Source organism: Miscanthus floridulus, chromosome 1 (genome assembly GCF_019320115.1).
Source record: "Miscanthus floridulus cultivar M001 chromosome 1, ASM1932011v1, whole genome shotgun sequence".
Classification (NCBI taxonomy): Eukaryota; Viridiplantae; Streptophyta; class Magnoliopsida; order Poales; family Poaceae; genus Miscanthus; species Miscanthus floridulus.
This window is the reverse complement of record NC_089580.1, coordinates 68,665,837-68,683,272: the sequence shown is the minus strand read 5'-3', so window position 1 is coordinate 68,683,272 and position 17,436 is coordinate 68,665,837. Positions and strand designations below refer to the sequence as shown.

Here is a 17,436-nt window from a genome sequence, read left to right as displayed (position 1 = left end):
TGCGCAAACGCATTCGTTCCAAGAAAAACTGGGGCCCATAAGTTAGATTACGATAGGCGAAGGAAAATGGAGCGAATGATTGAGAGAAAAGATATGCGGGTTTTCCGGGCGCGAAAAAAGTCAGATGATAACAAAGGAGCAAAAATAAAATAAAATCAGACGATAACAAAGGAACAGCGAGAAAAACAAAAGCATAGAGAGGAATGGCAAGTTTTTCCCCCCTCCCTAGTTAGAAATCAATAAGGACGAACTGATGGTTGGAGAGGAGTGCGCAAGAAAGCATATCTACCTCGATTCTCCACGACTAAATAAATTGGATGAGAGCAAAATAATACTCTCGCGGCAAGTACTGTTTTGCAACGAATTCAATAATAACATGGGTCACAAGATTTTTTTTTAATATATCCTTGTTAGCCTTTATAAAAATGTCCTTGCTAGCTACGGAGTATAAGCCTATAACAAAAGTCAATCAATGGATATAAAACATTGAGCGGTGGAAATGGATGTCATCTTTGGAATCTCTGGCGCAATGTCTTTTGCATATCTTCGTATCTTTTGAGTGAACTTCAGGATTACGAGGTGGTGCCTGCTTATGTTCTGAACTCTTTATTTTCTTTTTAGCGACCGTGTATTAGCACGTGTTTCGTCAAGAGAATGACTTCTCTTCTGAATTCGATGTAAGCCACGAGGTGCTTCGGGACTGGAGATGTAAAACTTTTTTTCCCCTGAAGCAATACTCTATGTTTCTAGCTAATTCCTTCAAGTGTTCTAAAAGAAAAACTGTGGACGCAAATCGCAGCCTATTAAGCGGTTTCCATAAAATATTTTGCTGCCTCGTCATCAATCCACGAGAAACGAGAAAATCAGGAGTACTAGCCAGGCAGCTTGATACCAGTCCATGTCCACACTCCACACTCCACACCACACCACCCCTGTTTTGGAATTTGGAGGGAGGAGGATTATATGCGTAGCACTAGGATACGCCTGTCGGGACGTCCTGTTGGATGTACGGTGCAGCCTGTCCACGGAGAACAGACAGATCATCGCCCTATTCACCGTATTTTTTTTAACTAATAAATAATATCTTTCTTTCATAATAAATTAATCAATAATATTTTTAGTCATGACTTATCGGTTCAAGCGAACCGAGGCATGTGGGCGTATGGAACGGTTGCCAGGACCAGGATCCAGGATCCGACGCCCCACCACGAGCACCGCCAAGTTGTAAACCTCGAGGACCGCAGGCCGCGGAGAGGAGAAAAAAAAGGGAGTCGACGGCACGCACGTCCCGTCCACAAGCGCAAAAGGGCCGCAGTCACGTTGGCTGTCCGATCTCCTTCCTGAGGGCCGGACAGCATCCTCGCCGTCAGATGCTGCGTACGTATGGAAAGCCGCCACGGACAAAAGGGTGGCCTCACCTGAGCGCGTCTTCTTGTGCTTTACCGTTTGCTTGCTTGCATATGCAAGGCCAGATGTGTTTTTGACTGTTTCTATGCCTCCAGGTGAGCAAGAATGCACGACTGACTGGGTTGTGTCAGAGTACAGCTAATAATAACTACTGGCTGTATGTAAATTATAGCTCATTTGTTAGCCTATCTAATTTAGGGCTACAACCAGGATATGTTTCATTATTATTAGTGTATAAGTTTTTTTAGAGCTCATGCATCAACTAACATTAAACTTAAGTACGTTTCTCTTCTCCTTTTTCCACCTTAGTGTAAAGTCTGTTTATAGCTCTTTATTATTATTATTACCGCTCTTAGAGACTTCAAGGGTGATGTCCTGTCGACTGTTGAGATCCTTTTATCATGATCTCACAATGTGGTTCTACGAAAATCTTCAGCTCGGCAAAACATATTGTTTGTCCTTATTAACAAATAAAGATGTATTGGATATTTTCGTAAAATATTTTAACTTGAATTCATAATCATATAAATATATAATTGCTTTAGTTTGACTTCCGGTATGCATACAAAATTATGTTGGGGGTGCTCTCTTTGTTGCCGCATTTGAAATCATGTGAAGAATTTACATCGCTTTAGGACAAGACTTTCACATGAATCGTCATATAGAAATTTTACAGAAATCAGTTTAGAAAAAAGGCAGGAATAGGATTTTTTTCGTATTCCAGATAAGGCCTTCAACCACTAAATAACTCCTTGACATCATCAATCCAGGACTTTGTTGACGGGAAACTGGCCATATATAGTCACTACGTCATACTAGCATAGTAGACAACTCAGTCCACGACATAGGTTAAATCATTTTATCGTCTAATTGTTAGCTTAATATATACTCCCTCCATAGTAAAAAATAAAGTCGTTTTGGATAGCGATATGGTCTCCAAAGTATTACTTTGACTCCTTATTTTTATAAAAATGTTTATCAAAAAGTGATATATGTATATTTTTATGAAAGTATTTTTGAAGACAAATCTATTTATATGGCTTTCACATTTTCAAACTCAACGACTTAAAAGTTATTCATGATTTATATTCCCAATGTTTAATCTAAGCCTTATCCAAAACGATTTTATTTTTTAGTACGGAGAGAGTACTCTCCATGAACTTTACAATTTTTCTCTACCTCTCACTATTTTTGGAGCAAATTACGTCGCTCAACCACTCGCCACATTTTCCTTCAACCAAATATTGGACATTAGGTGTTTGGATGCAGGGACTAAAGTTTAAGAGGTGTCTCATCGGATGTCAAGGGGGGGTCTCATCGGATACTAATAAAAAAATAAATTACAGAATCCGTTAGTAATCTGCGAGACAAATTTCTTAAGCCTAATTAATCCGTCATTAGCATATGTTTACTGTAGCACCACATTGTTAAAATCATGGACTAATTAGGCTTAAAACATTCGTCTCGCAAATTAATATCAATCTATGTATTTAGTTTCGTAATTAATCTATATTTAATACTTCATGCATATGTCAAACATTCGATAGAACAACGACTAAAATTTAGGTGGTGAAACCAAACACCTCCTCTCACCATGCGCTCTCTCTCACGCGTTGGCCGCTAGAAAACCTCCGCAGACAACCAAAACCAAATGGTCCATTGCTCAACGGTAGAACATCACCTAACGAGTAAGGCCTTGTTTAGTTCCTACTCAAAACTTTATATCCTATTTCATTGAATCTTTTAAGCCTAATTAGTTCATAATTTGACAATGTGGTGCTACAGTAACACGTGTGCTAATGACGGATTAATTAGTCTTAATAAATTTGTCTCACGGTTTACTGAAGAATTCTATAATTTATTTTTTGATTAGTATCCGAACACCCAAGGTAACATTCGAGGCAACGCCCCAGAAATTTACATCGTGAATCTAAACAAGCCTAAGAAACTTTGATCTCAAGTAAGTTGCTCACATCACATGCCATGGCCCTCTCCTGCCTCCATCCCATTTCCATGGATCCAAATCCAAGTACTGTATCCAACATGCAGTGACGCAGAACTCCAAAAAAATAATAAAATAAATAGGAATATCCAGCATCCAGCAGGCAGAGGCACAAAACAACTGCCTTCCCCAGGCCCACATGCAGCCGGTCGCTGCAGTTGTGAGCCTCAAGCAATGGCGCGGCACAGTGGCTACTACACGCTCCAGCAGGCAGCAACAGCAAGCCGCAGGCAGCATACTCCCATCCATAGCAACGCTGCAGTAGACGGACGCTCAGATTTTTTTATAATCCATCACTTCTCCACCAGACCCCAATCGCCCTCCTCCCCAGCTGTACTACGCCTGCAGGAGTACCCAAGAAATCAATTCGATTTCTCTTTTCCCCAAACAATTGACCTCCGTTTTATAGCCTCTCCTCTCCGTCACAACCGGGCCTGTTTAGAATCAAAAAAAAATTTACACAGTATCTGTTACATCAAATCTTGTGGCACATGCATAGAGTACTAAATATAGACGAAAAAAAACTAATTACACAGTTAGTTAAGAAATCACGAGACGAAACTTTTGAACCTAATTAGTCCATAATTAGACACTAATTAACAAATACAAACGCAATGCTACAGTAGCCAAAATCTTCTCTCACTACATTTTCCTCTCTCTCTCTAGCCCACTTAAACCCCCAAATCAGAGAGAGAGAAATTTGAGGAGCACCTAAGGGACGCTTGTTGGTTTCAGCCAGCCCAAACCAGCCAGTCAACAGTGTTTTTCTCTCACAATAAACCAGCACCAGCCAGCCCAAACCAGCCCAGAAACCAACCAGCGAACAGGCCGAGGAAAAGCAGACCTGTAGAGACGGAGAAAGTTCCGTTGAGCTCTCGTTTAGTTTCCAACCAAAACTTTGTAAAACGGCCTCTCTCTCTCTCTCACTGGATCTACTAGTGTCACTGCCTCGGCCTCGTTGCTGCTTGCGTGCGTGCCTTTGCCCAAAGCCTGCCTGCTCGGTGCTCGCTTCGCTTGCAGCTGCAGTGGCCTCACTCGCCTGCTTCCCTCTCACGCTCTATGCTTGCTCTGCCACCATGTGGCGGTGGTGGTGGTCTTCGCGCTCCAACTAACCACCACCAGCACCTCACACCACCGACCCTGGTGGCTTCTTCCGCGCGCGGCATTGCAATGCCGCCACCGGTGGACGCTCCCGTGGAGGAGTAGCTAGCTAACCCAGCGGCAGCGGGCGAGGCGAAGGGGAGCGGAGCGGAGGTCGTTCTTGCAGAGTTTCTGTTCTGGGAGCGAGCGCGACCTAGCGCGGCGCCACCGACATGTTCAAGTCGCGGTGGCGCGGCGGCGGCGGCAAGGCCAAGGCCGTGTTCAAGCTGCAGTTCCACGCCACGCAGGCACGCACGGCTCAGTCGCTCCGCAGCCCTGAAGCAGGGGCAGAACTTCGGATTTTATTTTGTTGTTGATTGACGCCTGAGGGGAGGGTGGGTGGTTCTTGCCGCAGGTGCCCGAGCTGGGATGGGAGGCAATGATGGTGGTGGTGACGCCGCAGGACGCCGGCCGGCCGACGGCGAGGTCGGAGCCCGCGGAGGTCACCGACGGCGCGTGCCGGTGGGCGGCCCCTATCATGGAGGCCACCAAACTCCCCGCCGGCAAGGACAAGATCTACCAGTTCCTCGTCTACGAGACCGTGAGCGACCTGCCGCCGCCGCCCGCCGCTTAAGTAATTCGTGATTAACCGACGGCGGTGATTCCGGTATCGATCTTGACTCGGGCAATGCTGTCGGTGCAGGGGTCGAGCAAGGCGGCGCTGCTGGGGGAGGCCACGGTGAACCTGGCGGAGTACGCCGACGCGTTGAAGCCGTCGGCGGTGACGCTCCCGCTCAAGGGCAGCCCCGGCGCGCTGCTTCACGTGAGCATCACCATCTCTGCTCTCTCTCCCCCCCTCCCCACCCTCGCATCCCTTAAAGGGTCGTGCCGTTTTCTTGTGACCTGCGACGGCGACGTGTTCGCGGTTATCTCATCTGATTTTGATGTTTAGCTGGTGCTTCGCTTCCTGTGACAGGTGACCATCCAGCGGGTGGTGGGTGGCGCCGGTGGGTGCGGAGACGACGCGAGGTGCGTTGGGTGGTGGATTAATCTACGCACACATCTCTGGCTCATTGTTGTTTGTTTGAGCTTTAAGGATAGTCTCGCCACAGCCAGATTTAGCCATTGCCGCTGCTGCATTGTTATTTGAGCCTTAGGGATTGGGCCATCTCAACCAGATTTATAGTCATTGCTACTGCATTGTGGTTTGGGTCTTAAGCATTCGCTTGGTTGGGGCATTGCTTGGTTACTGATTGTTGTCCTCCCGGTGGCAACAGCGAGAACGGCGACGCCTCGCCGGTGGCAAAGACGCCACAGAGAACCACGCTGCAGAACCAGTTGAGCCGGTTTGAGGACGAGGACGGCGAGAAGGCTAGAGCGGCCACGGATGCGATGAGTCCTGTCCAAGTAAGTGTGTCTTTGGGGAATTCTTTAGAGCTTTTCCTCGTTTCGATAATTCTATTCATCATCATTGGGTTGCTTTGTTTCATCTTGTGATTGCTAAGAAAGAGGGCTTTTGGCATACAAAGAGCACTGCAAAAATAAAAAGGGGCAAAGGGAGCCTAAGTTATATCTGAATGATAATAAGGTGTATGTCACTTTTTGTTTGAGATCTGATTTTCTCATGCCTGTAGACTGTAGATGGGAACATTTTAGAACTAAACAATGCATGCTAGATGTGATTTGATTTTTTTGTGTTCTCCTGATGGTTGATATCTCCCTTGTACAAATGTACAGGATGGATTGTTGATAAGAAAACCTCCAGGCATGAGGTTTCCATCAAGAAGAAATGTGCCTATGTCTGTTGACCCTGTGGGCCATCTCCACAATGGCAGCAGTTTCGATGCCGTCTCGGTGTCTGGTTCAGATGGAAGTTCTGGGAGATATACCCCCAAGATTAGCACAAGCATGCACAACTCATTTCTTCAGGATAGTAGCAATGCTCTGTCACCATTTGCCAACAATGGCACCGTGAGGAACCCATTGACCAGTTCCGGTGACTGGTCAGGAAGCTCAGCTCCTGATGCTAGTACTGATGGGTCAACGAGCAATTCTGGTGAGGCAGGGTTAAGAGGGGAAGATGATGACGTGGAGAAGCTAAGAAGTGAGGTAGCCACTTTAACCAGGAAATTGGATGTCTCAGATATGGAGTTGCAGACTCTCCGAAAGCAAATTGTGAAGGAGAGTCGGCGTGGGCAAGACCTCTCCAAGGAGATGAGTAGCCTAAGGGAGGAGAGGGATGCACTCAGAAGAGAATGTGAAGGACTCAGAGGGGCAAAGAAGACGATCCATGATTCAAATGGCTCAGGGAAACGGTTCTCAGTCTCAGATGGGGATGACCCATGGTCACAGATTGAAGAACTGAAGCAAGATCTGAGTCATGAGAAGAATCTAAATGCAGATCTTCGTCTACAACTGCAAAAGATGCAGGAATCCAACTCTGAGCTGCTTCTGGCTGTGAAAGATCTTGATGAGATGTTGGAGCAAAAGAACAGAGAGATTTCTATTTTGCAAGAGGATACACGGGATGATCCGCAGTTGGCAGAATATGAGCATGCACTGTCAAATGTGCACAATTCTGGACACAAAATAGCCTTATCTGAAACGAGTTCATACCAAGAGAAGGAAGATGAGCTTATGCTGGATGCACTAGCAAAGAAGCGTGATGACATCTCTACCTCTGAGCTTGAAAAGAAAATCCTTGAGTTGAGCAATGAAATTGAGTTGTACAAGAAAGATCGTGAGGATATCGAGATGCAAATGGAGCAACTTGCACTTGATTATGAGATTCTAAAGCAAGAGAACCATGACATATCTACAAGGCTGGAGCAAACACAACTGAGGGAGCAGCTAAGGATGCAATATGAGTGTTCAGCTCATTTGGGTATTATAAGTGATCTTGAGGCCAATGTTGAGAGCTTGGATAATGAACTCCAGACACAGGCTAAAAAGTTTGAGGCTGACATAGCAGAATTAATGAGTGCAAGGGTGGAACAAGAGCAACGGTCCATTAAGGCTGAGGATTCTCTGAGGAAGATAAGATGGAATAATGCAACTACTGCAGAACGACTTCAGGAGGAATTCAAGGTGTTGTCTTCACAAGTATCTTCTGCTTTCAGTGCAAATGAACGACACCTTGTGCAAGCAAGAAAAGAGGTTGCAGAGCTGCAGCTGCAGAAGAGCCAGTTAGAAGAGTTACTGGAGAAGGCCCAAGGTGATCTTGGATCAGTTCAGGATCAGCACCGGGTGAAGGTCCAACAGTTAATAACCCTAGTGGATTTCAAGTCAAAGGAGATAGACAGGCTACTGATGGAGCTAAAAAGCAAGAGTGAGGAGTTCCATAACCAAAAAAGATGCGATGAAGCAAGGCTGAATGCTCTGTCAGAAGAAATCGACCTACTCAATGCCAAGATCGACAAGCTATCCAGTGAGAGAAATGACCTCTTTGAAAAGAATGAGCAGAAAGATAAGGAATTAGCTGGAATTAGTGAAAAGGACATGCAATTGCAAGACAAAAGTGCTGAGATTACTTCACTAAATAAAGAGCTTGTATCTCTCAAGGACCAAGTGAAGATGCATTTGGACGAACTACACAATTTAAAACGTTTGAAGAACGAGAAAGAGGAGACAATTGGAAAGCTGCAAATAGATATTGGGTCACTGAAACTCCAGTGCGACAACTTGAAAACTTTGCTGTCCAAGAAGGAGTCTGAGAAAGACAGCCTTGCTTCTCAGGTGCTGAAGCTGAGAAGATCCCTTGAAACCCGGGAAGGGACAAAGGAAAATGGTCAAAATTCAGATGTCAAGGTAAATTCTGCAATGCAAATATGTTTCCAGTTCAGTTCAGACAGTTCTCCTTTTAATTGGTTTGTGTACTGAGATACTTCTCTATTCTTCTCTTTTGGCATATCAATAACCTAAAAGTCTTGTGATAATGTAGATGTTAATAACTGCAACGCTCAAAAACATTATTTGCGCAAAATCCATCTAAAAATGGAAACATAAACTCTTGCAACTTTTGCTTCCTGATTGCCATCTGAACCAGTAGCTGTAACTTTCTTTTTCTATCCATATAAGTCGGTAGAATGAGCAATTGGTCATACAAGTCATCAAAAAAAAGTATGAGCACATGTCTGTGAAAAAATGTCATGATTTCTGTCTCTTTGCACATGGGAAGACAAAATTTTCTTTAGTTCTATCCACCTGCTCCCATATCATCATAGCTCATGGAATAGCTTTATTGCATACAGGGCCCCACCGATGAGAACATGTTATATTGCTTTACATCATTGAGTGACCTTTACATAGGGCTGCTTACTAGATTGTTATAATACACTTTGGTGCACAGAAAGTAACACAAAGTGCTGTTTTTGCAGGACAATCAGCATACTAATAATAAGCGCATCAAGCACAATACCGGCTCCACTGGGAGCACTACTGCACTGCCAGGCACCAACAGACAGGGTGGAGACGGTGACTGCAACGGGCATGACATGAGGTACATCAATCATTTAAACTCAGCTGACACATACTACACCTTTTAAGTTCAGAAACACATGAACCACGGCCATCTGACTGACATTTCTTGCTTCTGGCAACGACTCATCTGTGTCAGGAATGCCGCCGACCAGTCAGCAAAGGAGCTTGCCTCACTGAAGGAGAGGAACGAGGCGATGGAGGAGGAGCTGAAGGAGCTGCACGACCGGTACTCAGAGATTAGCCTGAAGTTCGCAGAGGTGGAAGGCGAGCGGCAGCAGCTCGTGATGACGGTTCGGTCGCTGAAGAACTCCTTGCGATGACTGATATGATGCCGCTCCACTCACATTGTTGTAGCTAAAAATATTTTAGACGATACCCCGTGGGCGTTGTACAGGTGGGCGTAAGACTGGATGAGCTTTTTTTTTCTGAAGAGAGGCTCCAGACCAGAGAGAGGCCAGGCCAGGCCAGACAGGCACCCCGGGTATGTAGCAGGGGTGCCTGCGGTGTGGTTGGTCCGTCAGAGTTACAGTACACAGCATGTAGATCTCGTCACAATAATATTCTTTCGTTTTCTTCGTTCCCCCGTTGGCGTGTGTGCAGTAATATAAGCTGTAATAGTTGTCTTACCCTCTCTAGAGTGTGTTGTGCTGTATAATTTCCATGGTGCCATTGTGTTGTGAAGAAAGGAAAATGAGAAGAAAAGAGTGGCGTGTCAGTTTGATCTCAGAAATGCTTGCATTGTGTTCCAAGTTCCTGACTGTTCCATGATTCCATCAGTGTGGATTTGGGGCTTTCAGCCTGCATGCGAGAGGTGGACTCCGACTCCGAGGCTTCCGAGTGAGATGGAGTGCTTATCTTCCACTATGCCGGCACCGTGCAACGGGCTGTTAACACGCGCCGAACCGGCCCGCCCGTGCATCGCCCCCTCTCGCGCAACGGACGACGCGCACGGTCTCGACTCGCCTCGCAGCGCCGGTAGCCACGATGATAGGAACGGACATACGGACTACGGTCCGACCGGCAAAAATGGGAACCGGCCACGAGGCGTGACACTGTGACAGCAGCGACTCCACCACTGGACTAGCAAATGTTTATGATTTTATATATATATATATATATATATATATATATATATATATATATATATATATATATATATATATATATATATATATCTTTTGGTACGATATTTGTCTTGGTTTGTCCGTCTACCCACCCCGTGCGATACCCCGCGCGATAGAAAAAGAAACTGCCATCCCTACGATCCCCGTCTGCTTTGAAGGAAACAAATCGATCACCTAAGGCCACATGCATGAAAGGAAACAATAATCATGCATGAAAGAAAACAATCATGCATAGAAGGAAACAATAATCATATATGGAAGGAAACAATAATCATATATGGAAGAAAACAATCATGCATGGAAGGAAACAATAATCATTTACTCTTTTTTTAAATGGTGGTCTTCATTTCGGAGCCCTTCATGCAGTTTAATAATGGCTGGGAAGCTAGGCTTGCGAGAACTTACTCTTAATTGAGTTACGAGCTAGGGATGTAGAACTTCAATGGGTGTTTTGGTTGAGCTCTACAATTGTCAAAAATTAATGGTGCTGATAAGATTGACAATCCTATAACTCTACAGTACCTTTCTTTTTTTTTCAAAAAAAGAGGACAAATACTACTTATGGTCGAATACATGTTCTTTTTGTTGTTTTGATTTGATACCCACAGCCCACAGCTCACATGTTAACTTTCACATGTAGCCCTAGCAGACTTCACAAACTTCCTCCACACAATACCGTGCACCCTCGCAGCAGGTGCAGCCCCAGCAGTCTCAGGGATAGTAGGTCCCACCTCATCAGGGGTTTGGAAACAAGCCTGGTGCTTGCTTCAAGCATGGCAAAGATGGCCACTATGCTCGAGCTTGTCCCCAGAACCAGCCAGCTCAATCCACTCAACCATCAGCGAACTCCAGGCTTGTTAAGAGGACCATAATTAAGAAGAAAGTGCCCAGCAGATCTGGCCAGGTGCATTTCACAGATGCTACGTAGATTTTGCAGCAGGAGCCGGTGATGGCTGGTATGTTCACCATCGACTCCCATCCAGCCTATGTGTTGTTTGATTCTGGTGCATCACATTCCTTTATGAGCATGGGGTTTGTAGAGCGGCATAACTTACCACTTATGGCTATACCGTATGCCTATAAGATCCGTACTGTGAGTTCACAAATGTTCATCAATACCCGCACAGATACAGTAAGCTTGGTATTAGCCACCCACACTTACCGCCTACAATTCATGGTAATGCTGGGGCAAGGCATTGATGCTATTCTTGGAATGAACTAGTTGCAGGTGTATGGGGTAGTATTGGATATGAAGCAGAGGAGTGTGGAGTTACGACTTCCTTCTTCTGAGGATAAGATGTCTCTTATTATACCTTTAGATCCAGTCTTACCTGTTGCTGCCCATGCTGAAGCCTCTCCTAATCTTACCTCCATTCCGGTAGTATGTGAGTTCCCAGATGTTTTCCCTAAAGATCTTCCTAGGTTGCCACTAGATAGAGAAGTAGAATTCTCCATTGAGCTAGAGCCTAGTACTGCCCCTATCTCCAGACGCCCGTACCGCATGGCTCTAAGGGAACTAGCTGAAATGAAGAAGCAGCTGAAAGAGTTGATGGACAAAGGTTTCATCCGTCCTAGTTCTTCACCATGGGGTTGCCTGGCTATTTTTATGAAGAAGAAGGATGGTACTTTGCGGATGTGTGTGGATTACCACCCTCTTAATTCGGTAACAGTTAAGAACAAGTATCCATTGCCCCACATAGATACTTTGTTCGATCAGCTAGCTGGCGCCAAGGTGTTCTCAAAGATTGATCTCTGATCAGGCTATCATCAGATCAAGATCAGGCCATATGATATACCAAAGACCGCTTTCTCTACTAGGTATGGGCTGTATGAATACCTAGTGATGTCTTTTGGTCTCACTAATGCTCCTGCCTTCTTCATGTACCTAATGAATTCAGTTTTCATGCCAGAGCTAGATAAGTTTGTGGTAGTTTTCATTGATGACATCCTGATCTATTCCAATAATGATGAAGAGCATGTCCGACACCTTCGAATAGTACTGACTCGACTAAGGGAGCACAAGTCGTATGCTAAATTCAGCAAGTGTGAATTTTGGTTAGATCGAGTGCAGTTTTTAGGGCATGTGTTGACACCTAAAGGTGTTTCTGTAGATCCCAGCAAGGTGTAAGATGTATTGGATTGGAAGTCTCCCAAGTCTGTGCATCAGATTCGTTAGTTTCTTGGTCTGGCTGGATACTATCGGCGTTTCAATCCTGATTTCTCCAAGATAGCCCAGCCAATGACCAAGCTGCTCCAAAAAGAAGCTAAGTTTGACTAGAGCCTAGCCTGTGAAGAAGCTTTTCAAGCTTTAAAGACTTTTCTGACCACTGCTCCTGTGTTGGCCTAACTAGATATTGATAGGCCCTTTGATGTAATTGTGATGCCTTGAAGACGGGGTTGGGGTGTGTGCTTATGCAAGATGGGCGTGTGATACCTTATGCTTTGCGCCAACTAAAGAAGTATGAGGTGAATTACCCCACCCATGACTTAGAGCTGGCCGCTGTGGTCCACGCTATGAAGATTTGGAGACACTATCTATTAGGCAACAAAGTGCATATCTTTACAGATCACAAGAGCCTCAAGTATATTTTCACTCAGTCTGAGCTAAACATGAGGCATAGGAGATTGTTAGAATTGATAAAGGATTATAACTTGGAAGTCCATTATCACCCAGGAAAGGCCAATGTTGTAGCTGATGCTGAGCCGAAAGTCACATCAGGTTGGGGAAACACCCTTGTCTCTCAACCATGCAGAGGTATTGGCTCACATTGCATTGACCTCAGAATTGCTGGAGCAGATTATTCTTGGGAGGACCCCAAAGAGATTCCTCTCATCAGGAAGTTGATGGCTAAAGGGCGTGGCCCTCAGTTTAGTGTGGATGAGCATGGAGTAGTGAGATACAAGGATAGGCTGGTGGTTCCATCCAATGAGGAGCTAAAAAGGAAGATTTTGAATGAAGCCCATCATTCAAAGCTGTCTATCCATCCGAGCAGCAACAAAATGTATCATGATCTGCGCCACTTATACTGGTGGTCCAACATGAAGCAGGACATCACCCCGCACGTCACGGAGTGCGATACTTGTGGAAGAGTTAAGGCAGATCATATGCGTACTCTAGGATATTTGCAGCCCTTGCCTATCTCTGTTTAGAAATGGGAGGATCTTTCCATGGATTTCATTATGGGTTTACCCCGCACACCCACGAGCTTTGATTCTATTTGGGTCATTGTGGACCGTCTCACCAAGTATGCTCATTTTATCCTGGTGGACACTAGATATACAACCAAGAATTAGCTGAGATATATTTCGATCGGATTGTGACCCTACACGAAGTTCCCCTTACTATCATCTCTGATAGAGGGTCAGTCTTTGTCTCTCGTTTCTAGGAGCAACTACAACACTGTCTGGGTATTCATCTTCTTAGAAGCTCAGCATATCACCCACAAACTGATGGTCAAACTGAAAGGGTGAACCAGGTGCTCGAGGATATGTTGAGGGCTTGTGCCATTTCTTTTCCTAAGAAGTGGGATAAGTGCTTGAAGTTAGCTAAATTTTCATATAATAACAGCTACCAAGAGAGCATCCGCATGGCTCCATTTGAAGCTCTATATGGGCAGAAGTGTAGAACGCCACTAAACTGGGTTGAAGTGGGAGACCGTGGGTACTTTGGGCCTGAATTCATAAAAGAAGCTTGAGAGAAAGTAAGCATTATTCGAAGCCACTTGAAGGCAGCTCAGAGCCGACAAAAGGCTTGTATAGACAAGCGAAGAAGGCATTTGGAGTTTGTAGCTGGGGATTATGTGTATCTCAAAGTATCTCCTATGAGAGGGGTGCATCGATTTGGTGTCCATGGCAAGCTAGCCCCTTGGTATGTGGGTCCGTACAAGGTTCTAGAGCAGTGTGGTCCAGTTGCTTATCGTCTCTAGCTGCCTGATATTTTATCTATAGTACATAATGTGTTTCACATCTCACAATTGAAGAAATGTCTGTGGATTCCTAAAGAAGCCATACAAATTGAAGGGCTTCCACTCCAGCCTGATTTGTCTTATGTTGAGCATCCTGTCAAAATCCTGGACGAGAAAGAAAGAGTGACGAGGAACAGTGCGATAAAGTTCTATAAAGTGCAATGGCAAAACCACTTAGAGGATGAGGCCACATGGGAACAAGAGAGTTACCTATTGAAGCATTACCCCCACCTCCTCTCTGGTTCTGTTAGTTAGTTGCTGCGTCGAAATGTATTTCCTAACTTCTTCTCACACTAGGCACATGAAATCTTGGGTCGAGATTTTATTTTAGGGGGGATAGATTTGTAACACCCTTGGTGTTACGCCTTCACTAAACCATATCATGAGCATCATGTTTATGTATTATTGCATGTGGTAAATGAGAAATTAAATTTTATTACACTAATTCTCAAATTGAGCTCTAATTTATTCCTTGTCCAAGTATTTTTCGTAGCCCAAATCACTTTCATTCATCCTGATCCAACTCCAGCTCTTATTATTCTTCTCCTCCTTAATTTTCCATGCACGCACTCGGCACTCGCAAGCCCGCGAAACACGCTTCAGTACATTCTTTGGCAAAGACGTAGTGCTTTTACTTTGTCGTGTCAAGCAAGTCAAGTTAGCAGCACCTGACCGACTGGCAGTAGCATCGCACACGCTACACATTAATCTCACACACAAGCTCAGCCCACTGAGCACTCTGTTTGCTCGCTGCTCAATTGCTTTACAAATGAAGGTTAGACACATTTTCCACACAGCAGCAATGTAGCACAATAGAAAACACTGTTCACAATAGAAATGCTGTTCACCGCAGAAAACGCAGTTCACTATAGAAACACTGTTCATCCACAGCAACACGTCATGCACAGGCAGCGTTTTTTTTACCTTTAAGCAAGCTAGTTAGCCACTAACCTTACGACGCATCACTGTTGCGCCTTCGCGTCTCCTGCCTTTAAAAGGATACGCTGAGCCATTTCGCTCCGCTGCTCACTTGCTTTTCTCAAATCAAGTTTCTCTGTTCTTACCCGTGAAAGCTGCGTCTATCGATTTCTCTCGAGCTGCAATAATCAGCTGAGGTAGCTAGTCTGTAATTGATCTTCTCATTCTCTAATATTTCCTTGACTTATGGTCTCCTCCTCCATTAATTCCTTAACCTGCATGAATGAATCAGCACCCCACCGCCAAGCACGTTTAGCCCAAAGCACACTCTAGTCCTGATGTGCTCGTTAAGTCCAAAGATCGCTCAAAGTCCATCATTGAATTAATTCCCTCATGGCCAAAGACCCACTCCAAGTCCATCACGTGAAATCCAATTCACATGACTAGCTAGCCAAATGCTAGCTCCACCTCTAGCCCTGCGTCTCCTTCCTATAAAGGACACGCTAAGCCCACCGAGCCGTACCACTCTGTCGCTCACCGTTTGACTCTCTAAATCGAGTTCCTCTGTTCTTGCCTGGGAAGGCTGCGCTCTGTCGATCTCCCTCTCCGAGCTGTAATCGACCGAGGTAGCTAACCTGCAAGGATTCCTTTATTCTCCTTCTCCATTATTTCTAGACTCACAGTCATGTGCTGGTCAACAAGTCCAATAGCATGATTAACCTCCTCCAATAATATCATTTTCTTCATCTCTAGAGCTCATTTGAATTTATTTATTTATTGTGAAATAAATTTTATTAGATTCCTAAATTCATGATCTATCTGTTAGTGTAATTAGTTCGCATGGTTCTGCGATGTTTTAGGGTTACTTATTAATTCTAGGTTGCTTGTTATTATTATGGTTATTTAGAGAATGAATTTTTATGATGCATTGGTAGAAGTGCTAGCCCTAAAATTCTTTTATACTAGGTTTATTGTATTATTATGTGCTCACTGTAATTTTTGTGGCCTTAGAATATGTTGATAAATATGGTAGCTAGTGCACCTTGTTTTATCATATATATAGTAAATTGATATTAACAATAAGGATGCCTTTAGTTGCTAAGATAATACATGAAATGTTTCATACCTGTTTAGTAGGAATAATAGGTAACTTTGCGTATTAGTCATTAGAGTTAGCTTAGTAGCTTAGTAGATGTATTCTTATTTTAAGAGTTGCTGTTGCCGTATTACTAAGTGTTGCATCATGATTTCTTACATGTAGATTACGAGTTGGTAGAGTTTGTGACTACGGGCGAGCAGGAGTACGACGAAGTCATCGAAGAGTACGAGGAGGAGATCCTCGTGCAGGAGGACATCCCAGAGCCATTAGTTGCTGACTTTGCTGACACCGCGGCTGTCCAAGGCAAGCCCCAATGCATAACCCTTACTTTGAATAAAAACTGGATATATATCTATGGTGTGCATTTATGTTACAGGCATTTTATGGAAACTACATGCATAAATATATCTACCCATGAGCCCTACTAGTACAGGTCAAGTAGCTGCTATGCTCAGGATATCGGTAGCGTGAGTAACTTGCCGTTACTCGCAAATAGGTGATAAACATGATCACTCATAATAAAATGGTGAAAAGGAAAATAGTGACCGGGCAGGGATATGGTTGGGTTTTGATGGGTGTAAAGGGTTGTGTCCTGTGGCCAACATGGCATAGCTCGGTTACACTTTTTCCTTGTCTGTGTCAATTAAGGACCGGTCGTTGCATATGGCTCTAGGCATGTCACAGATCTATTATCCTAAGCACATACTTAGGTATGGGCGTAGGGAAGGCTTGTTGCTCTCTTATCGTGGATCCGGCTCTTTCCAGACTGACTGATTGGAGGCAGAGATGGTGGAGGTCCTTGCACCACACTGAGTCCAGGACTTAGGAGTGGGGGCTTGGAGTCCAAGTTTGGACGGGGACCTATTCACCCAGGACAGGAGAGTGATGGGTTGGTCCTACTTATGCCAGGGGTACAAGCGGGGCGTGTGTCTTTGAGGCACCCAGCTGAGCACATTGATTCGTGAATCGTCAGGAAATCCGGTATGGCTTGTCTGCGGTTTAGCACCGTAGTAAGAACTAAAAGTTGAAAGGAGAAGAAATGGAACTGATTATTCAACTCTTACTTGAAAGTAGAATAGGTGCTTATATAGACTAGCTAGATGATAACTTAATACGGCTGATAATAATACATAAATAAGGACTCACTATTAGTATTGCTTTCTGCTAAAAGAAACCAGTAAACCATAAAGCTTATCATATTCCTTGGAGTCAGGAAATTATTCCCACTAGTCGGATAAGTCTTGCGAGTATATTATGTATTCAGGGTTTATTTACCCCTATTGTAGGTGATGTATGAGAAGTACCTTTGTGTGGAGGATTCTTCTAGTGGGCTCAGATGGATCCTCGTTCTTATCGCTAGAT

The 17,436-nt window shown here is 44.4% G+C and overlaps 1 protein-coding gene across 1 annotated transcript; it reads left to right on the top strand.

Moving 5' to 3' along the window:
- Positions 1 to 4,331: 4,331 nt before the first annotated feature.
- Positions 4,332 to 9,692, top strand: LOC136535689 (COP1-interactive protein 1-like). Its single transcript, XM_066528057.1, has 8 exons — positions 4,332 to 4,797; positions 4,905 to 5,090; positions 5,193 to 5,312; positions 5,466 to 5,518; positions 5,767 to 5,896; positions 6,227 to 8,296; positions 8,866 to 8,987; positions 9,105 to 9,692. The coding sequence occupies exons 1-8, from the start codon at positions 4,723 to 4,725 to the stop codon at positions 9,286 to 9,288; spliced, it is 2,940 nt and encodes a 979-aa protein (XP_066384154.1). The 5' UTR covers positions 4,332 to 4,722; the 3' UTR covers positions 9,289 to 9,692.
- Positions 9,693 to 17,436: the final 7,744 nt, after the last annotated feature.